The sequence below is a fragment of the Hyperoodon ampullatus genome (assembly GCF_949752795.1).
Source record: "Hyperoodon ampullatus genome assembly, chromosome: 8".
NCBI lineage: Eukaryota > Metazoa > Chordata > Mammalia > Artiodactyla > Ziphiidae > Hyperoodon > Hyperoodon ampullatus.
In genome coordinates this window covers 8,892,539-8,916,445 of record NC_136921.1, presented here as the reverse complement: position 1 = coordinate 8,916,445, position 23,907 = coordinate 8,892,539, and the positions used below count along the sequence as shown (strand labels likewise).

Sequence of the window (23,907 nt, the reverse complement as noted above, 5' to 3'; positions counted from 1 at the left end):
AGGGGATGCCTGAAACCACGGACAGTACATATACTATGTTGTTTCATATACATACATACATACGTACCTGTAATAAAGTTGAACTTATAAATTAGGCACAGTAAGAGAATACCTGAATTGCAGCATCACTACTCCTGTGCTTTGCGGCCATTATTAGGTAAAATAAAGGTTATTTGAATATAAGCACTGCAATACCGCATCAATCTGATAACTGAGAGGGCTACTATGTGACTAGTGTGTGGATAGACTATACAACTTGGATACACCGAACAAAGGGATGATTTACATCCCAGGCGGGACAGAGTGGGATGGCGTGAGATTTCATTACAATACTCAGAATGACATGCAATTTAAAACTTATGAATTATTTATTTCTGGAATTTTCCATTTAATAAATATTCAGACCACAGTTGACTGTGGGTAACTGAAACTGCTGAAAATGAAACCATGAATTAGGGAGGTGGCTATGGTAATATGCTAATGAGATCTAGTTTACATTTTAATGATGTGGGCCTCTCATATCAATTTATTCTAGTAATGTAATGAATGTAGTACTAGGATGCATGTAGTATAATGTAATTATCCTTGAAATTTTTTCCTAGGTAAGTGATGTTAATGACGATGTCAGGAGGGCAGCAGTAGAATCACTTGGGTTCATTCTCTTCAGGTAATAATTTCTAACTTCTGATTCTATTTATATTCCATTTCTATTTGTAGTTAGTAATTAAACAGAAGCTAAATATCTGAGGAAGTATGTCTAGGTTCAGAGTGAGGACCATATAACAATAAAGTTAGTACTGTTCCTCTGAAAAAGAGGCCAGTATGTTTTGAGGGTCTGAGATGCTCTTTGAGAAGCAGTAGTCCTCTTCCCATGTATATTGGTAATTCAAAAGGGATGCTGTCTCTCACACAGACTTGTAGAGTTCTTGAAGCTCTTTAATGAGAGTGAAAGGTATTAGGTTTTGTTTAAATGCAAAAGAGTGAAACATTTGGAGATGCCCTTGGCATTGTAGTATGGTTGTGATTTAGAGGACACACTCTGAAACCAATCTGCCAGGATTGAATCTTGGCCTTGTCATTTACTAGCTGAGTGACTTTGGGCTTGTTACTAAGCGTCTTTGAACTTCGCATTCCTAAGGGTATAGTAATAGTACCCAAGGCTATTTTTTTGACAGTTAAGTGAATTAATATGTCTAAAGCCCTTCGAACTGTATCTGGCACTAGTAAGTGCTATTCAAGTGTGTATGAGTAGTGGCAGTTGTAATAGTTAGTGGTGGTAGATGCAGTAGTACTTCTTACAGTAGTTCTTCTCTCCAATCTCATATACACTGTTTCTTTTCGCTAAGGTACTTTATCTTAAAATGCAACATAGGAAAATTAAAAGTATTTCTTTCAGCTCGTTTCTGGGCACTGCTTATTAGAGTTTACTTGTGGTGAAATTACAGTAAAATAAGTTCTGAAGGTGCATGTAAGATGAGTTTCATGTACTTTTAATCTTTGGTATAGATATGTATATATATTTTTTCCAACAAATACTTACTCAACATCCACTGTGAACTGGTTAGGGGACCTTCTCTAAGATGCAAGATAGGAAGTTAACCATTTACTGCAGGCACTAAATATTTTTTTCCTATTGTGGATAAAAATGTTGAATAAAAGAGCAAAGCACACATCCATATAGCATGTTAATAGGTTTCTCCTTACACCAGTCAGTTTTGTTGAATGAGGTTGTCCAACAAAATACTAATTTCCTTTACTGTATTATCTCTAACCCTCATTTGTCTAACTTGTTCACAAAGACACTACAGAACTTTCATTAAATCCTAAAGACAAGTAGTATTTATACAGATCTACTAGTCTGGTACCTCTAAAACAGATTATGTGGTTAATTGGTGATTACTGTTTTTAGTAAATTCATAGAAGTATCACGTGTTCATTGATTCCTTTTCTGAGATCTGATAAAACCTATTTGTGTTAAGCTATTCCACATTTTTTCAAAAGATCTACAGCAGACTCCATAGTTTAAATTTCTTGAGTCCTATCTCTTTTTGAACATTGGAATATTTAGCCACGTACAGTCCTTTTGTATCTTTGCCATTTTCTGTTTTTGCTCAGATTTGTCAACAGTGGTTCTACAATTATATTCACAAGTTCTGTTTCAGGGAAGTGATTCATTTAGCTTAGAGACTTGAACTCATTTAAGGCACCAGTCTCTTCACCTGTTTTGCATTTTGATCAGTCTTAACAACATTACTTTCTATCTTTCTGGTCTAACAAGCATTCTCCTGAGACAAAAGATGGAAGCAAAATAGAAGTTGAATAGTTCTGTTTCCTTCCTGTCATCTTTGGCATATCATTCTAGCCAACCTGTGATGCTAGCCTTTCCTTATTTTTGTTCTAGAGTTTAGGCACAGTTGAAAACTAAAAACAAATGGTTTTATTATTGCTATTCAGGGAGGGTTTTTTTTTAATTCTTACTGGAAAACTAGATAATTTGTATATGGAAAATATATTCTTCTAGATGTACCCTTAGTAACTATTGGCCTGTATAAAGAATCCTACTCATGATGGTCTCTTCCTTTGTTTTATCTATTCATTGTCGGCTACTAACTGTTCCTGTTAGTCACTTTATATTTTATATAAATCAGCCACCTAGGAAGTTGAGCTTTCGTGAAAACTGTTTTACTTCCATTTTTAACCTGACAGTGCTTTGCTCTCTAATTATCAAAATTCATTTCTGCCCTTGTATTTACTGTAGCTTACACATGTGCTCAATTCCCAGTTTCAGCAGCAGATGTCTTCCATGAGCTGCTTTTAGGCTTTGCTAAGATCTCTACTACCTAGGATACTCAGATCCAGCTAATGAGTTGTTTTTGTGCTCATTATTTCTAAGGGACCATTCAGAGTTCTGTTGCTGTTGTTTTCTTTTTTCTTCATAATATGATTCTTATAAGAAGTAGAAACTGGAAAAGACTTTAGAGGTAACTTTGTCTAAAACTTCATGGATGAAGAAAATTAAATGTAATCAACTTGTCTAAGGAGTTGCAGTTAAAACCAAGTTCCCTAATTTTAGACTGTTGTCAATTCCCTGGAGTGATAATATTTAAAGGTGAAAAAAACCTTAGAAATAAAACAGTATTCCCATTTTTTTTAAAGAGAAGAAAATTGAATTCCAAAATTGTTAACAAAACTTCCTGTTGTCATAGAGCTGAACGGTAGAACAGAAATTCAAAACAGGTCTCAGGATAGACCAATGCTTTCTCTACCATGCCTTTCCTTCAGAGCACCTTCTTTCTGAGTGGCTGTGATAGAACATTTTTAATCTCAAATTTCCTTATTAAGTTTAATATTTGGAAAGTTTCTGTCCTGTATCCTAAGAATTAGTAAATGTTTTCTGATGTGTCATCGGTTGCTTTCTTAGTGTGCTCCATTTGATCATTTCTTCCCTTTTAAATGTCACTTTTAAAATAACCACAGACATTTGGCCCCCTTGAATCGTGTTTTAAGGATTTATTTCTTCTTAGTTTTTAAAACTGCTTTTAAAGTGTACTTATTGGACACAAATACTGAAAACATATCAGTAAACACGTATTTGTACTTCAGCAACTAAGGTGAAATTGTCTTTGTAGGAAACTAAAAATTTTCATGTATATTATCTCCTTTATTCTTAGGATAGTCCAGGGAGTTGTAGTATTTTCACTGTTTCTTTCTCCTGGTATTTGTGGGTTATATGTTCATAATCTATATGATAAAAATAGAAAATTAAATTGAAAAACATCCTTGTCAAGTTGAAATGAACCTAGTGTATTTTTAACCCAGTAAATAGGTGATTCGTGGGTCCATTGTTATTAGTCTAGTCGGCAGATTTATTATCACAACTCTGTACAGTACTGTGCTTGGCATTGACTGAAAACTCAGTTGGAATTGAACAGCATCTGAATTATTTCATCTTCACACCGGAAAGGAAAATGAAGAAAGAGGCTAATAGAAGTATTAGTTTTTATATACTTGTTAAAATTAAGTTGCTATAATGGTGAACAAGTTGATGATCTGATATAGACCTTTCTTAAAATTAGATAATCTTTGATATCCGCGATCATCTTTGCTGTGACTTAAGCTTACAATATAACACTAAATATTTCTCAATTTATACATTAATTTACTTGCAGATATGGATGGATCTCACAAGATCAGAGGGAGATTCTTGGTGCAGATATTTTTTAGACCACAAAACATGGTTTCTTGAATAGAAATATGTTGCATCATCATAGATCCTTAGCATTTGAAGGAACCCTAGCAGTCAAATAGTTACCACCAAATGCATAAATTACCTTTACAATATCTCCATTCACAATTTTATATCAATTTGATACATATTCTCTATGTGCTGTTTTCTGTTTCTCCTCAGTGTCTGGATGCTGTAACTTCCTTTAGTTTTGTTTTTTTAATTCTTCCTTCTATCTGCATCTTTGTTTTCCCCTCGCATTCAATTAACAATAAATATGGAATAGAGTGAAAAAAATTGTTCTCAAAATTATTCTTCTAAGTAGGTACAATCTATTCCTTTTCTTTGAAGGTAGGACTATTAAAGAGAGGTTCTTTGTTGCCATAGCAGTGGTTAACTTCAAGATTTGCTTTTAAATATAGATTTCCTTAAAATGTTTTAGAATAGAAATATCAGTTATGTATCAAAATGCTAAAAATTTTGTGCTGTATTGTACTTTTTCAGGAATAGTTTATATTGGAGTTGTATTTCTTTTTTCTAGAATCTTCTGGAAATACTAGAATGATCTCTCATTAACTAGCTCTCAGCTAACTGTAAGCAAGGAATTTTTCTTCAGGAATTGAAGCTGAACAGCTTAAAGGTCTTATAGTTAATTCTGTGGGTGTGCATATGTTTAAGCATATACACAAATTTGAAGTCAGTATAGAGCATGTGGGAAGATATTCCTTCTAATCTAGATTGTCTAGGGATAGAGCTTTGCCAGTGAGATTGCCATCTCTAGTATTTAAATTTTCTGAAACAATTTTATATGCCATCAGATACCTAAGACACAGTTTGGAATACTGTTGGAGTGATATCTGAAAACTTAATCTCTGACTTGGCAAGAATGTAAATCTTAACATATGCCAAACACTTCATATTAGAGACTGGAACCAAAATAGACAGGAATGATTTTTTTTTTTTTTTTTAAGGAACGTAAATTATTTTGCCTCTTATTCGAGATAACCCATCCTTTTTTTTTTTTTAACATCTTTATTGCAGTACAATTGCTTTACAGTGTTGTGTTAGTCTCTGCTGTATAACAAAGTGAATCAGCTATACATATACATATATCCCCATATATCCTCCCTCTTGTGTCTCCCTCCCACCCTCCCTATCCCACCCCTCTAGGTGGACACAAAACACCGAGCTGATCTCCCTGTGCTATGTGGCTGCTTCCCCCTAGCTATCTATTTTACATTTGGTAGTGTACATATATGTCCATGCCACTCTCTCACTTCATCCCAGCTTACCCTTCCCCCTTCCTGTGTCCTCAAGTCCATTCTCTATGTCTGCGTCTTTATTCCTGTCCTGCCCCTAGGACAGGAATTTTTTTTTTTTTTAGATTCCATATATATGTGTTAGCATATGGTATTTGTTTTTCTCTTTCTGACTTACTTCACTCTGCACGACAGTCTCTAGGTCCATCCACCTCACTACAAATAACTCAATTTTATTTCCTTTTATGGCTGAGTAATATTCCATTGTATATATGTACCACATCTTCTTTATCCATTCATCTGTCGATGGACACTTAGGTTGCTTCCATGTCCTGGCTGTTGTAAATAGAGCTGCAGTGAACATTGTGGTACATGACTCCTTTTGAATTATGGTTTTCTCAGGGTATATGCCCAGTAGTCAGATTGCTGGGTGGTATGGTAGTTCTACTTTTAGTTTTCTAAGGAACCTCCATACTGTTCTCCATAGTGGCTGTATCAATTTACATTCTCACCAACAGTGCAAGAGGGTTCCCTTTTCTCCACACCCTCTCCAGCATTTATTGTTTGTAGTTTGTTTTGTTTTGTTTTTTTGTGGTACGCGGGCCTCTCACTGTTGTGGCCGCTCCTGTTGTGGAGCACAGGCTCCGGACGCACAGGCTCAGCGGCCATGGCTCACAGGCCTAGCCGCTCCGTGGCATATGGGATCTTCCCGGACCGGGGCACGAACCCGTGTCCTCTGCATCGGCAGGCGGACTCTCAACCACTGTGCCACCAGGGAAGCCCTGTAGTTTTTTTGATGATGGCCATTCTGACCGGTGTGAGGTGATACCTCGTTGTAGTTTTGATTTGTATTTCTCTAATGATTAGTGATGTTAAGCATCCTTTCACGTGGAGATAATCCACCCTTAACACTGCTGAAGAAAGAGTTGTGGCAAAAATGCCTAAAGTTTTAATGATTTAGGTGTTAAATATGTACGGTATACTCTTTCTGGCAGATAACGTAGAGCCCATAAGGTCTGTAATAGAACCATGTTCTAGGAAAGGATTCTGCCATTTGAATTTTATATACCTGGTTCCCTTATGCTGAGTGAGCTTCTCCATAGCCAGCATATTTCTTGTGATAATTTTGTTAAACTGTGTTGCCTGGAAGGGATCAAGGATGGAGCAATAGGTTGAGGCATAAGAATGGGTCAACCTGAAAAGGAAAGGTTAAGATGTGGGCTATCTTCACTACAGATTCCCTCAGCCTAAATTTATTCACCATTTATGTGAGTAGCATAAAAATAAAATATCACAGGCTTCCCTGGTGGCGCAGTGGTTAAGAATCCGCCTGCCAACGCAGGGGACACGGGTTTGAGCCCTGGTCCAGGAAGATCCCACATGCCGCGGAGCAGCTAAGCCCATGCACCACAACTACTGAGCCTGCGCTCTGGAGCCCACAAGACACAACTACTGAGCCCACGTGCCACAACTACTGAAGCCCACATGCCTAGCGCCCGTGCTCCGCAACAACAGAAGCCACTGCAGTGAGAAGCCTGCACACCGCGATGAGGAGTAGCCCCCGCTCGCCACAACTAGAGAAAGCCCGCACGCAGCAACGAAGACCCAATGCCGCCAAAAATAATTTAAAAATTAAAATATCAAAAGTAACTAGAATTGGCTACCATTTACAGAGTACCCACATGAACTCATTCTCATAAGAAGCCTATGAAACGTAGATGAGGAAACTGAGAAATCAAGTATTTTTGTAAATTCAATCAGTTAGTAAACGGCATAGATTGGATTTATTCCAGATCTAGTAGGGCAAAGTAAAGTAACAAAAGGATGAATAAAAAATTTTGTACCAGAAGTTCAACCAAATCTTTGGGGAAGCTTAGGCAGCCGTGATCTCATTTATAAGATCATTAAAATGTAGGTTCCTGGATTAATAAGGTCCCATGCCTTATTGCATGCTCTTTGAGAAACAATGCACAGGCTCTTTGAGAAACATAATGAGGTTTACGTACCCAAGACTGCTTTCATTTGCTTTCTCCTCCTCCTCCAGTAGACCCACCTCTGCTGAGTAGATGCCTGGCGTGAGCCGTCTAACAAACAGCTCTAGTTCTAAGACCCTGTCACTTTGTGTGATATCCAACTACTCTCCCTACCCCTTCCATCAAGACAGTTTCCTGATCAGTGCAAAATTATGACTACATTTAACTAAGCCAGACTGTGAATGGCAATCTCAGCTCACCTTCAGATGTGATCATTATTTTATGCACTTATTTTTAGGCCTCTGTTCCTGTCACTGTTGTTCTGTGTTATACCTTATGTCTTTAATGCCTTGAAGACAAGGTTAATACTTGTCTTGTTTATTTCATTCTTAGCATAGCTTTGCATACAATTAGGAACTAAATAAATTCTTATGGTGACATTGTTTTTTTGTAAGCCAGAAGTTTATTGATTTATTTAATTTTATTTCATTTGACTATCTTAACATTTAACTAGTGTGCTGGATTGTTTTAATTTGCAACTATACAAAAATGATTTTTTTCGTTAGAATAATTTTGCCCAAATAAAGAAAATTGGATAATCTTAATACATAATTCTTAATTTAAAGAGATGATTTTTGATACATGATATAAAGTTCTTCTTTATGTAATTCTTGGTATATTTATATCTTCTTTATCTTACTCATCATTATATTAGTTACATAAAAACTGTGCCATTACTCTATACATAACTGATTTGCTCTTCAGTTTTGTCACCTTCATTTTCGGTGAGAAGTGTATCTAGTGAAATGATTGATGAAGACTGAATGGTTGAACTTCGGAGACTCATTGGGCTCTGGTACATGGCAGGATTAATGCCATTTCGCATGCTATGTTTCATAAAAAATTTAGAGTTCTCTGCCATTGGATTCTGGAAGTACACATTACCGGAGCATTTTCTGAGAGTTTTTACTGATTTTGTGGCCTGGTAATTGCAGGTGATGTACCGGCCAAATGCATCCCGAAATGTCTTGTTGAAGAGGGTGTAGACCAGAGGATTCACCCCTGAGGAAACATAGCCTATCCACACAAATATCTCCAGGAGCATTTTGAGAGTAGTCTGGTTGCAGGAATCACATAAAGCTAAAGTTACATTTGTAATAAAAAAGGGGCACCACATAAGCAAAAAGAGGAAAAACACAATCCCTAGAACCTTTGAGGCTCTCTGTTCATTGGAAATGGTCTGCACTGACTTTTTTCCTACTGTGGACGTTCTTCGCATAAGTATGTCATCACTTGCATTGGGCAGGGTTTTGTCCTTGTGAGAACCATCCAGCATTGCCACTTTTTCTGGTGATGAGCAAGGTGTTTCATCCCTTTGGAAAACTGTGGACACAGTCAACCACATTAGGCGTTGAGGTGGCTTGTTTTTGACCAAGTAAACTTTCTTCTGTAAAGCATGGATAGTGAGAAAGTAGGTGACAATCATGATCGCCAGAGGTGTAAAGAAGGAAGCCAATGAGCCAAAGAGCATGAAATTGCCAAAACGATCCTTTGTCAGCCCACAAGTGATGTTGTTTGAGTTACCCACATCAGTGTCTATACCTTTAATAGGGACTGGAATGGCAATGCCTAAGGAAGAAGAAACAAGATAAATTGAATTACTTTATGACCTTTGACTCTTAGATTAGGTCCTTTTAAAGTTTATCTTACTGACTTTACCCTATTAGTGTATTGTAATTCCTGGTACCCACAATGCAGAATCTGTCAAGCAATAAATCAATGGAAGATTTGACAAATAGAACCTAAGTAAGCAAACCTGCTGTTTTTAAAGAGATTGGTTAGTGGTTTCAGTTTTATAATTAAAGCTTCCCTAAAACCATAGTGTATACATGAAATAGTAGAGAATGTCTTCATTTATTCTCCATTTCTCATTGTCTGTTTTTGTTCGTTGATCTATCCCAAGTTAAGGAAAAGAATTCAGAATAGAAGTTGCTTTTATCTTAATATCCAGTGTAGCTGAGCTAAAGAGACTTAAGAATACATTCATGCAGTATCTTAATTCTGAGTAGATACCTATTTTATAATGTTTGAGGTTACACAGTTTCATTTAACAGACAGTTTTATCTTTTGATATTTGTGAATGTCTTTTAACCTTTTCTTTCTGACTTCTTAGGGAAGACTCAGGGTTCATTGTTTATTTTCAAATGCTACTTAAAAATTTGAGAGCGAGTGGATCATGATATTTGCTTGCTTTTTTTTAAATTAATTTATTTATTTTTGGCTGTGTTGGGTCTTTGTTGCTGCATGCGGGCTTTCTCTAGTTGCAGTGAGCAGGGGCTACTCTTCATTGTGGTGCGCGGGCTTCTCATTGCGGTGGCTTCTCTTGTTGCAGAGCATGCACTCTAAGCACGCGAGCTTCAGTAGTTGTAACACTTGGGCCCAGTAGTTGTGGCTTGCGGGTTCTAGAGCGCAGGCTCAGTAGTTGTGGCGCACGGGCTTAGTTGCTCCGCATCATGTAGGATCTTCCCCGACCAGGGCTCGAACCCGTGTCCCCTGTATTGACAGGCGGATTCTTAACCACTGCGCCACCAGGGAAGCCATGAAATTTATTTTCAAGATTGAAGGTTCCTCTATAAAAATGAAAGAAATGTACCTCATGCTAATTTTATTATACTTTAAATACCGTGAAGTAGGTATTTAAATATGACCTTGTTTATTAGTGAAGTAGCTTATTAGCAAGACAGCACAAGGGTTAACCCTAATCCTTTCCCTTTGAAACAGCAAATACTTTAAAATAAGTCTGAATTAATTGATCTTTAGACACCTCTAGGAAGTATCATGAAAGAATTCACTTTTATGAATCTAAAAGTACTCCTATCATCTGCATAGCCTTTTTATGGTAGCGAAGAGACCTTGACAAGAATATATTCCTCAAACCCTTTCTAATGGAGGCCACTGCTTTTTCTACTTTTCCTCAGGTATAACACCAGAAAGAGGATTCTGTATACTTTCTTTTCTACACTAGGGGTCAGCAAACTATAGCCCAAGGGCCAAATCTGGCCTGCCTTCTGTTTTTGTAAATAAAACTTTATTGGAACACAGCCACACCCATTTGTTAATGTATTATATATGGCTGCTTTTGTTCTGCTGCAGAGTTGAGTAGTTCTGACAGAACCATATAGCGTCTGTAAGACCAAAATATTTACTGTCTTGCCCTTTATAGAAAAACTTGGCTGGCTCCTCCTCTACCCTGTTACTTCCAGGTAATCATTACACTGTTCTTTCCCCACCCCAAAGCACTTCCCTTTTCAAGTCTATTTAAGCTACTTATACCACTCTATTCTCCATCCAGATCATTTACCAACCTCCAGGATATATGTCTGTCTTCCTTAATGGTTTCAGCCCCTTGCTCTAGCTTTCTATCCACTGTTAACCTTGCAATCATCTTCCATGACTTCATCCCATTTATTACTCTTCTAACACCTAATTTTATATTTGTTGAACTCTTCAACTCCAATGCACTCCTGAAGCCATGCATCCATAAGTCCACTTAAAACTACCCCATAGGGACTTCCCTAGTGGTGCAGTGGTTAAGAATCTGCCTGCCAGTGCGGGGGACACGGGTTCGAGCCCTGGTCCAGGAAGATCCCACATGCCGTGAAGCAGCTAGGCCTGTGCACCACAACTACTGAGCCTGTGCTCTAGAGCCCGTGAGCCACAACTACTGAGCCCGCGTGCCACAACTACTGAAGCTTGTGTGCCTAGATGCTCCGCAGCAAGAGAAGCCACTGCATGAGAAGTCTGCACACCACAACGAACAGCAGCCCCCGCTCACCACAGCTAGAGAAAGCCCGCATGCAGCAACAAAGACCCAACACAGCCAAAAATAAATAAATTAAAAACAAAAAAACTGGCCCATATCGAAAATCATGAACTCTGATATTTCCCTTTCTTGTCCTGCTAATCTTCATTACTTCTCTTTGCAGGTATCTTGACATCTAGTGCATCCTTCCTTCTCTTTTTTCACATTCCATTAACTCCCATCAAGGCTCAGGTTACCTTCCCAACCAGCTTGTTGGTCAATGACATTTAAGTTTTCACTAGTATTTTTTATACCTTACCCTCTTATTCTCCTTTCGCCTTACTGTTGTCAGATGTTACCTAGGATAACTGTAAATCCAGAAGAAGAAAGTGAGCTCTTTTTTTTTTTTTTTTTTAGCACTTTGCAGAATTTAAAAACTGAACTAACCTCATTATTTGCCTTTTCTTTTACAAAGTCACTAAATTGTCATTGGTTCTACAACACAAAGTATGATGAAATGAAAATGGCCTTTATCTTGGCCTTTGTGCTAAAAAGTGTTAAGTCTTTAAGCCAACTGTTTAAAACCTTTAGGTTTCTTTTCTCATCTGTAAAAGGAAAAAGTAGATTTGTAAGATCCTTCTGAGCTGTAAATTTGGGGTCATCTTTTTATTCTTTTCTTCCTGTATACATATCACTTAGTATTAGTCCATCTTCCTGAATGCAAAGATTCTTTTTCTTATTTATCTTTATATTCTTAGTACCTAACATATCATAGGTACTCTATAAATTTGATCAATTTATAAATTCATGTCATCCAGCCTTGATTGAGTTACCAACAGGCTGTTTATTGGCTTGATTATATTTCAATTTCAATGTTTTAATTCTCTTAAGGAGCCATTTCTCCTATTTTCCCTCTACCTTTGCCCTATTCTCTCCCCCTGCCCACCCCCCGCCTCCACCCTACCCCAACACACACCGTTTCCCTTTCCTTCTCCCTTATCACGCTGAGCTTACCAAAAAGGTAGGGGTTGTTTGACATGAACTACTTTAGTTTTCCTTCTCTCCACTCTAAATTTTGGCAGTTGTCACCCATCCATGCCCTTTCCGTAGCTTCTTTTTTAGGGGCCTCTTCTATCAATCAGGCTCTGTCTCCAAAGCTAGCCTTTTCTCTCTACTTGCAGATATCTCCATTCTGAGTAGAGTTTTCCTTGACCCTAATTTCTTCCCAAGCCAGACTAGTAACAGTCCTTAGTTTTACCTCCAAACTTTTCAAGAGAGGGTTGGCCTTGGTATCTTTATTCCAGGAATATAAAGGTCATTTTCAAAGTCTTGGTTTCTTGTTTCTTTCCCCCAGCGTTCTTTTTTCTGATTAGGGAGAGAAGTCACATCTTTTTCTTGCTTTCCTTTTAGCATTTTCAGGTCTCTCTTGATTTTTTTTCTTCTTTGAATTTTTCCTTACTAGGAGAAAGTGAATCTGCTGGCAAACTGTTAGTGATCATAGTAACCGTTGTGAATCTGTTTGTTTTTCTGATACTAACTTACTTAAAAGATTTGAGTTATCATTTATGCTGCACTTCATGCTAAGTTACTCTAATATAGCAGCTATCTTTGAGTATTAAACATGGGCACAGGGGCATAAAACAGCTTAGAAGAAATATGATTTCTCCCAAAAATTATTTCTGAACATCGTTTGTATCTCTCTTAAAACTTGAAATTAAACATGTTCAAAACACTTAAACAGTAATGCCTTTAGTCTGCATACATATTGGTTTCCAAGGCGAATATATGAACTCTGATACCTGCATACAAGAAGTTTGGGTTCTTTTTGTTTTTCCTCTTTTCCTATTTATCTTCTTAGGTGTGATTTAAGTTGCATTTCTTTTTTTTAAAATTGTTATTACTTTAATAAAATTTCAAGATTCTGCATGCTACCCAGACCTTAATGACCAGTTGACAAATATGAAAACTGTTTTCAGATTTAGTGTTACTGCATGTCAAAATCAAGCCTTGAACTTTTCTGCTTTTTCACACTTTTTGCTGATAGTGTGCTTTAGAAGCTATATGATGAATGTAATGTTGTGAGGAGCTTGTATTGGTGTAACAGTGTCTACCAGGCCTGGTAATCTCCTAGCCAAATGGAACCAAAGGCTATATACACCACCCCACACCCTGACATTCCCCACATACCTATTGAAATTAACCACACCACTGTAATCTTGATGAATGCTGTAGCTCGTGAGTTATATTGATTGGCCTGGATTGGCTTTTTGATGGCTATGTAACGATCCACTGAAATGGCGCAGAGATGCATGATGGATGCAGTAGAAAAAAGAACGTCAAGAAATAACCAGGCAGGGCATAGGACGAGTGGGAGGGGCCACATAGCCTCTGAAAGAAAGAAAAACAAAACAAAAACATATTCTCGTCAAAATGGCAACCTTTAATTAAGTGATACATATTTTTTAACCTTTTTCTGAATTCATCTGAAATTGTATGACTTAAGCTCCAAGGTAATGTTTGACTTCAGATAATGGAGTCAGTAATATTAAATACATTTCTGTAGATGGTACCCTTTAAATACATTTTCTGTTTTGTATAATAATTACAGCTCTTCTCCTAAATCAGTTTAGCATTTTTAGCATTATTTTGACCTTTGCTCTTTTGTGTATTCCTTTTGTGATCTTTTAAAAATGTATACAGTGTTGCAACTGGAACTTAACCTTACTATTCAGATAAAATTTATTTTTAAGCTGCTATTGTATTTAAAAAAATACATTTATCAAATAGAGGAAGCAATATAATGTGGCAAAAATAATATTAGCATGACAGTCTCAGTGAGGCCTGGGATTTTGGCTCACTTCTAGCATTAACTAGCAGTATGATCCTTGTTTATAGCAAACTCTAATTTGGTGAAATAATTAAGTGGAATGACTTGAGTTTTCCTTTTGACAGAAATAGTTCTTAAATAAAGTTTGCAAAAGGAATGGCTTCAGATTATTCCAAAGAAAAGTGGGTTGTTACCCTTCCAATATAGTGCATCCTTCACTCCAAGCAAGGAGATGTAATAAGCAGTACAGACTTTGGTTTAAAAAGAAAATCTCATTATTAAGCATAGTACTTTATTTAATAAATTCTTATTTAAAAAGCATTTATTCTCTACCTCATACAGTCTGAAACACTTTAGAAATATTAACTTTTTAAAAAATTTCAGGTTTGGGTTATGATAGTTTTCCAATAAATTTACTTAGACGAGTATTCATACATATATGAATGTGATACACTATGCATTATACCTATACTCACTACTAAATTTTGCAGTCTTAAAACAACTAAAATTTATTATAGCGTTTGTCCTAGAGTATTTCCGTTAGAATCCATTTTACAAACACACACAGATTTTAGAACTTGCTATAAAAGCAAATTCCTGTATAGAACAAATGTCATACATATGAGATTGTATAAACCCTTTTTATGGTTTAATTGTATGTCCACTGACATGTAAACTACTTTTCTTTTCCCGGTTTTTGCGAGTATATCTGACTTTGACAGGTATAAAATGATTGAGATAATTGAAGGGGGGAACCAAGATAACTATCTCAGGATTTCAGAGCACCAAGAGACCCTTTAGTTGTAAACTGTCTAAATTCAGGAAGCCTGGGGGGGTGGAGAAAGGTTAGTATCCCAGACCAAAAAAGGACCATAATTTAGGGAAAGAGGTTTTAGATAGACTTGAATATGTCTTTTTCAAGACTCAAGTAGGATCTCAGTGAAAAATATTTGGACACTTCACAAAAAAAGGTAGGTAGCAAGGCTGACAAATGCACCTTTTGGTGCCTTCTGTTTCCAGAGTTGGTATGTGGCATTCTTAATAGGAATATTAAAATATTTCTTTTTAAAACAAAATCAGGGGCTTCCCTGGTGGCGCAGTGGTTGAGAGTCCGCCTGCCGATGCTAGCGGACACGGGTTCGTGCCCCAGTCCGGGAAGATCCCACATGCTGTGGAGCGGCTGGGCCTGTGAGCCATGGCTGCTGAGCCTGCGTGTCCGGAGCCTGTGCTCCGCAACGGGAGAGGCCATGACAGTGAGAGGCCCCACGTACCGCAAAAAAAAAAAAAAAAAAAAAAAAAAAAATTCAGTATGAATTTTTTATTGAAAAAGGATAAATGATTCCTTGGTACTTGGTTCCATGTTCAGCAGATTCTTTCAAAAGGATTTAAAGCATTAGGTGAAAGGAGTAATTCATACTTTTAAGTAAATTACTTTAATCAGACTTTTCCTACTTCACTGAATTGGGGGTGGGGTTAAGGGACAGAGATGATAAATTATAGTCATTGAGCTGGAAGAGACCTTAGAGATTATATCATTGATTTTGCAGATGAGTAAATTCTGGTACAATTAAGTCTTTGAATATGAGAGGGAGCATTTATTTATCAAAATTTAAATGTTAATTGAAAGTGTTCTTTAGGGCCTTGCTACTCAAGGTGTGCTCTTCAGATCAGCAAGGATCAGCATCACCTAGGAACTAGTTAGAACTGCAGGCTCTTGGGCCTCATCCCTTAGGTACTGAATCATACTGCAGTTGAAGGAAATACCCAGGTGATCTGTATGCAGATTAGTGTTTGAGAGGCACTGCTTTCTTGAAAAGGTTGTGTATTGAGTTTGCTGGCATAGGATAGGCACTCAGTTCCTCATAGAAACGAACTTATGGAAGACGGCTCAAAATAAACAAAGAAATAAAGTATGGCAGAGAAACTTGTGTTTAGAATGAATCTAATCAATCAAACTTTCTCCCTCTTAGCCGTAGTGTTCAGTTTTCCTGTTAATTAGTGGAAAAGGACCTTGAACAAAGGCAGCAATGTACTCTTTGACCTGAGCTTAAGCAAACTTATGGTCTAGAGTGGAAAGAATCATATATGACAGATAGTTTTGCAGTGGAAGCTACTTGAAGTGAGGCTTCATCTTAAACTATCCTGAAGTTCAGATTTAGAACTGAGTAGGAAGTAGAAAAATACTCAAGCCTAGAGCTACAACCAGAGATGTTAATCATAGTTAAGGATTTTAAAAGGCAGATAATTAATGTCTTATATCTTAGGCTTCCTTTTTTTAAATGCATGCTCTCCATCATCTTTTAAAGTGGGTTGCTAATAAATTTAAACTTGCCTATTTAGCTATTCTAATTATGGATTATATTTTTTTTAATTAAGGTCTGGAAAATTCTAGTCATAAATCTAGTAGCCGTGACTAGAAAACCACAATAGAATTCTCATATGAAAAGTACATGTCTTTGGAATTGAACTGCCTGACCCACATACTTCTCATTGTGAGCTAAGAGGGAAAGCTCTTCAGTGCTGGTTTTAGCTAAACCTGTGAAACCTTGTTAGCCTCCTTTTCCAACATAATGAATTTATTTTATAAACTCCAATTTTGGAACAGAAAGTGGATAGTGGATATTAAAATTAATGCAGATCATTAAAATTTTATTACTTGAGTGCTTTCTTAATTGATAACAGTAGAGATGTTGAAACATGATAGAGAAACTTCTTTAAGAAAGAAAGAGACTGAGGTTTAGAATTAAGAGTGATGGATCTTTTTGATTAACCTTTATGATTCCAAGTTTCACGAAATACTAGTGAATAGACTGTTTTTATGAAACTAATATAAAAGTAACAGATGACTGCATTAAATAGAAATCTTCCATACAAAGCTAAAATAATTGCCTAAGTAGAAATCACATAATACAATAATTTATACAAGTTAAAAACAGTTCTAGACATTCTCAGTTTATAAAAGGACTTTTTCTAGTCCACATATTTTCATTCTAAATAGTATTAATTTGATAGGCTCAAGGTCAGAAAGGTTTTTTACTATTCAGAGTAACTGAAAAAGGTTAACTTGGTATGGTGAGATAGGTTAGCTATTCAAAAACTTATATGTTATTTTTCTTAGGAGTTTTAATTTGTTTTAAGGATTTATAATTTCATTTATTTGTTATAACGTATTATGTCTAACTTATTTCCATAAGAATGTAATGTATTATTTTAAATGGAACATAAAAAGAAAGAAAGAATCTAAGGGAAATAAGTTATCAGGTACTTAAACTAAGTTAATTACTGCTGGGGCTCTAAATTAGACCTTTTTTTAATAAAAGCTAATACAGAAAGGGGAAGACATTTAAATTATATAGTATTTGTTGTCCCACAAAAAGAGAGCACACAAAATTTCTCTGAAAAACAAATCCCGTTTCCCACCTCGTTGCCCTATCCACTTCATTAAACTCAAAGAGCAATTTACTTCCAATAACGTTTGAATAATGGCATTTCCTTGGGTGCCTAAAATAATTACAAATTGATAATTATAGGATCAAAACAAGTCTTAAATGAGTCTTGGATCATGGACAGTTCATTATTTATCTAAAAATATTAGTAGCACAAATACCTTGTTTAAAATGAAGACTTGTGTGCTGTAAGTACCATCATACATAAGGGGTGGTAGAATTGCCGTTCAGTTACCTACGTTCTATTTGTCTCCCAGGGAAGGTTCAGTAACTTCTTAGACCTATGTCTTATATCTTCCTCAGAAAAGATGTCTGGCAATCATTTCAAGGATTCATGCAAGTATTGGTTAAGACCCACGTATTCTGTATCATTTAATATGAAATATAACCTTAAAAAAATATTGAGTTCTGCCTTGTCCCTAGAGAAAATCCTATGGCCCTCCTGTTAGATCGAGTTATTCAAGATATAAATGTTGTCTTTGCCAAATATTATAGTTTTGGTTGATATAATTTCTCATTTCATTTGAGAAAGCAGAGTAACAGAGGTTAAGAGTGTGAATTCTAGAATCAGTTCTCCTAGGTTCAAATTGTATCTCTGCCACTTACTTATTTCTATGTCCTCTCTTGTAAAATGGGGATGATAATAATAATGATTTTATAGAGTTGCTTTGAGGATTAAATGCAATAATACATGTAAAGTGTTTAGAACAATATCTAGCATAGAGAAAGCACTCAATAAATGTTAGTTCTTATTACTATTATTGTTTGACAGAAACTAGCCAACTAGCCCAATCATTAAAACACTCCCACTTAGAAACAATGAGCCGTATCATCAGTATAAAACCTGGTATGTTTGTCTTCCTGCCTGCTGTAGCAAGAGTGCGTGCATCCAATTAAACTTAAAACTGTACTTCAAAAAAAGGGCATGAGAACATGTTTAACTGTTCAACTTTTAATTAAATTTGTCATGAAAGTATGCCTTTTACTAAAGTTGAATTTTAACTATGGCAAAGAAGCATAAGTAACCTATGTGCATTGCCATACATTGCCATGCCTTTTTGTTTGTTTTTTGTTTTTTTGTTTTGGAAAGTAATTGACATTAATCTCTGAATCTGGCACATAAAAGGTTTCCCTTTTGAGGATTTAAAGACTATTTTTAAAGCCATTCCAAGAGGACTATGTTCGTTGAGGTAAATAGTTCATGAATGTATTGGAGCAGGACAAATCCTAAATGGCTCTAATGTCCAAAAAGGACATAGTTTTCAAGTACACGTTTTTTTAAATCTCAGAAATTCTTATGTTTCTGTATTTATCTTCTGGAAAAGACAGACCTAGATCAGTGCTTAAATTTTTATTACGAAGCTTCTGCTTTGTTTTTGTTATTCTTGTTTTTTCATTACATTTGAGCATATGAGATATCCTGGGGTTAGATGTCCAATATAGTATTTTAAGCATTTCGAGTGATTTAATACTTATGACAATTTTTCCTTGGTTTTTTAAAATTTCCACTTTCCAAAAAGAAGTGCCTTTAATTTCTTTGCTCCCTCATTTAAGAATTAGGTAGAGCAGCATTTCACTGCATAAATGAATAACTGATTTTTTTTCTTTTACTGCTATACATTTATCTCATCTCTGGTGAAACTCACATCCAAACTAAATCTTCTAATTAAGTATATAAACCCTTTGCATGTTGTACTGATACTTGCCAATTATTAGTGCCTAAAACGTGCTGAGACCTACTTGACAATTTCACAGGATATTGGCAATGGAAGATGTAGCATAACCATTTTACAGACAAGGTGATTGAACTCTGATATGTTGTTAAGTGACTTGCCTAAGCCAATACAAGAGAACCAGGATTCAAAGCCTAGGGTATCTTGCTTCAAATCCCCATCTTTCAGCCATTTTATACACCCTCTTTCAACTGTACCACAGATACTGTTTCAACTTACAGATCATGAGACATGGATTAAAACTTGTTGTAAATAAGCCAGTAATGACCAATGAATGACCAAATGCTATATTTGCTCCCTTTACATTTTTAATCATTTATTTCATGAGAGAAGGCAAAGTTCAGAGACGTTCTTAAACTGTGAATAATCTGTCTTTTTTATATTGGCATATGATGTTCTGTTTTCCTTTGTGTCCTACTCAAGTATTTCTAACCTAGGCAACTTCAAGCCTTATGTTATAAGCTACTAATTTGTGATCATGATTTTTAAGAATTATAGACAAGACAGTAAAAAACTGGAAAGTAAAGGTTAAGTCCAATGCTCCCAAAGAGGAAGAAGTGACAGAAAAGTTGATGTAGCACAATTTGAAAGACCATGTTATGCCTGCCAGTTGTAATAATCTTGGAAAAATAGAAATTCAAATAATATATAATCAAATATTATACAAATTATTGGTTGAATAAAATGTTTCTCAGTGGAAAAGCCACTTTAAATTTTTCAGTGCTCTCCTTTTTTTTAAAAACTACATTTTATTAGAATATAAAGTTTCAGTGTTACTTTCATTGAATTTCCCTGAGATAACTAAAATAACTTATGTCATTCATAGTGTAATTAGTTTGTTTATATTTACAGAGCCAGGGACACTTTTGTTTGTACTGACTTCAGAAGTTCTGAAGATTATCCCTATAATGAGAGAAAAATACACAAAATCTACTCCTGCATTTTAAGATTACAGAAATTCTTATAAATGCATTAATTTAGAAAGTCTTAGTATTTGTTAACACATGAAAGGCTATCAAAAAATCTTAGTATTTGAAGTCAGGTCCCCATTTATAATATGTGCAGTTCCCAATTTATGAATGCATCCTTTTGAAGCTTTTTAGAGGGCAACATGCATTTTCTCATACATTTTCTCATAGAAATAGAATAATGTTTTCAATAATGAATTAATGCAGTAATATTTTAAATAGTGGTTAAGTTCCCAGGTTAGTTTATTTTTTGAAATCTACTAACCTTTCTATATAGCTTAATTACTGATAGTAGAAGTGTTTCAGTCTATGAAAGAGTTTATTTTGTAATTAAAAATTTACATTTGAAAGAAGGAAATGAGGTTAAAAATGTAATAATTATTTCAGACATAGGAAGACATTCTGCATATTTTGTGTTAAAATATGTTGGGTTTTCTGCTGACTCTTACAGCTAAGAATATCTTGGGCCACAAATATTTAAATATAAACTTAGTTTTCAGCTGCTATATACCTACTGTTTTCCTGTGGAATACATGGGATTATCACCGTTGTCTGCTTTCGTGTTTTGTTTGTCAGCTTACTTTAATGCCATGAAACTTTGCCTTTTAAGATTCCTTAACTGTTTAGCTGTTGATTTAAGTATCTACCACAGTATGTTTGATGGACTCATGGATTTTAAAGTTAAAATTCACTTCAATCTCATTTATTCAACATAACGTCAATTAAATTTTGTGGTAGTATGAGACGAGCATTTTAACATTTTTTGTACGCCTAGCAAAGCACAATTTAAAGAGTGATTTGACACATTAAACTATTGTGTGCATGGAGATAAGAGTTTGAATCAATGCCTATACAGTCTTTACCATATATGCATAAATGTTCCTGCATAATCCTCATTTATTTCTTTTAAACTTTATTCAGAATTAAGATTGTTTAGGTTCTCCTTTAGAGTAAGATTTCCTAATTATTTTCCATGGTTATGTGTAGCACTAGAATATTCAAAAGGTTGCAAATTTGTAAAAGGGAGGGGTATAGACAGGCAATATTAATGATTAGAGAGTCTTCTAAAGCAGAAGACCTTATTCATTACTGCATGTCCTGCCACAGAATTTAAAGCCTGGATAAGTATTGATTTAGAATGGGAAGTTTTAGCCCGTCACCATCTGATTATATATAGGGGATCAAGTACTTACTTTTAGATATCTTTCTGTACTTACTTATAAAAAAGTAACATTTAAACCTGAATACAATAGTTTGAATGGCAGTTTTTCTTCACCTTCTAATATATATTCTAGTTAATAAATTTTACTTCTATAACCTGAAATATTTTTATCTTCACCATATAAGCAATTCCAAGAAACCCTATCTGCTACAAATAATAATTTTTCTTAAGCAGTTAATGAATGGAATATCAATTAATGTCAAGCATTAAATAAGTTAAATATTCTCTTAATGCTGATTCTTAAGAGCCCTCATAATTCATCATCAGAATTATTTGTTTTCACCCAAATTCTCTAACTAGAGATGATATGCATGAATAGGAAACTACTTATATCATTTTAATATCGTTATCTTTTTTATCGATATTACAACTAAGATTTTAGTTCTAATTATATTTTAAATTATTGTAATAACTCAGGTTTTGATCCCTTATTTTAGTAACTTAGAGGTCTGATTCCTCTAACATATATCAAGGACACAGATGGTCAGAAATCATAAAAATTAAACAGATGGATCATCTCTTGAGATGCTCTGAGCCAGACCATTCCTTCAGCAACTAAACACAGTTTTTTGTTAACAAGACACATGTGTAAGACTTGTGTTTAAGTCTTAAGTACACAAACTATAAAGAGATATAACAAAATTTTTAGAACAATTCCAATTTAAATTGGGGTTTAGAGATTTATATTGGAATTTAGTGATTCAAAGACCTTATTATTAATAATTAATCCAGCACATTAACTGTCACAGCAGTGTCCTAGATATTGCTTTATCAAGAAAAAAAAAAGTACCAGTAATGGGGTAAAGTATAGGTCTGTTCTTCACAATAATTTTTAGGTAATATATGCAGAATATATGAATATTGCTAACTTGGATGACTTTTTAAATGATTTTGTTAGGTGGCTGAGGAGGGAATGGAATTGTTTCCAAGAAGTTATTTTTCGCCCTTTAAAAATGATTATCAACTATGGAAAGTGATGAAAAATGAAGGACTGTTTACTCACTGTACCTTTAAATAGTCCAAGTCCATATTTAAAGATTAAATGAGTATCCATTTCTCTAATAGTATACCATAGTTCGGTGGTTTGATGGCAGGAACAAAGTGAAATACTTACCAAACATTATTGTCAAGAGGGCAATCGGCATCACAAACAATCCAACCAGCAAATCAGCCACTGCCAGGGACATTAGGAAATAATTGGTAGCATACTGTAACTTTTTCTCCAGTGCAACAGCCAGAATAACGAGGATGTTTCCACCAATTGTGGGTATTATCACCATGAGTATCAGAAGAGCTGCCCAGCGCAGCTTATTTCCCTGTTCCTCAACAATCTGTTTCATTTCGTCTGGTATCGATTCTGTCTGTAATCCAGACCAGTTAGAAGATATTAAATGGTCAAATGAGCTCTGAAAAATGTGCTCAGGAATTGTGCGTTGTTCGAATATTCTATAAGAGAGAGCCATTCGTTGTTTTTCTTTAATTTGTTCTGATTCCAGACAGTGGTCAGCATGGTCAGTAGCTAAGCTAGTCATCTGCGTTGTTAAGCCTTTGTACCCATGCCAAACACTCAAGGCCAAAGTTGACTCCTTCCTTAAAAAAAGAATTTCAAGTTCTGTAAGATGAGAGCATACATACATTTGTCCATGTCTGTAGGTAAGGCCCGAGTGTTTAGTATTCTGCAGAGGTTCCGGTTTCAGAAGGCTTAGTGAAAGAAACTGATAGCTGTGAAAAAAAGACTATATTTTTGGTTTCTCTCTCTCCCTCTTTTTTTTTCTTGTAGTGATGGAGTCGAGTTTGAATTTGAATGCCAGAGAGTTCCCCCTAGATATAAAATATGTCAATTGCATTATTTTATTTCTTTATTTTCAAAACCCAGTTTAAAAAAACAGTTGAATTTGTTAGTAGCCCCACCCTTCTCAATAGGTCTCTTGTGCATTTGTGACAATGCAGCCAATCCTCATAAACGTATGCCTGGTATGCTCCAATTAATGAAACGAGATATATTAATTTTTTCAGTGGTATAATAAAAACCTAGATGTTTCCTGACCCTTGAATGTCTTTTTACCTTTACTTTAGAATATTTACAGAAGATTAGAAACATCAGAGCACCAAATAGTTCTGAATAGAACTTTTCATACACACTGGCCATCTACCTAGAAACACTCCAAGCCCCCCTAACGTATAAATAAATGATTTACCAGCTAGGAATCCTTATTTGTAACTGGGTTTTGTCTGAGCAGGTTTATTTTAATACTGATATAAATGCCATTTTTGTAAAAACATTTTAGAACTCCTTTAGTTTGAAAGAAGGGGAGAAAATAAGTATTACTAGAATCCTGATAATTGTTTTTACTTATTTCATCTTTCAAAGAAAGCATGTTTCTGCAACAAATATTTTCCAAATTTATCACTTTATGTTTATCACTTTATGCCAAATTTGAACCAGTTCTTT

The 23,907-nt window shown here is 35.4% G+C and overlaps 2 protein-coding genes across 2 annotated transcripts in view; one reads left to right on the top strand and one right to left on the bottom strand.

The window, feature by feature from the left end:
* Window positions 1-23,907, top strand: part of PSMD1 (proteasome 26S subunit, non-ATPase 1) — a gene marked incomplete at its 5' end in the record, with an annotated part of 106,401 nt that overhangs the window by 27,197 nt on the left and 55,297 nt on the right. Inside the window, one exon of the mRNA XM_079710658.1 lies at window positions 603-667. Within this exon, the coding sequence (XP_079566784.1) occupies window positions 603-667 (65 nt within the window). The remainder of the gene's footprint in view (window positions 1-602; window positions 668-23,907) is intronic.
* On the bottom strand, window positions 8,197-22,933 carry HTR2B (5-hydroxytryptamine receptor 2B; the record flags this gene model as incomplete). The annotated part of the gene is made up of 3 exons (XM_079710421.1): window positions 22,570-22,933; window positions 13,447-13,647; window positions 8,197-9,086 (listed from the first exon to the last, which is right to left on the bottom strand). Exons 1-3 carry the CDS (start codon window positions 22,916-22,918, stop codon window positions 8,197-8,199), a joined length of 1,440 nt encoding a protein of 479 aa, XP_079566547.1. The 5' UTR covers window positions 22,919-22,933.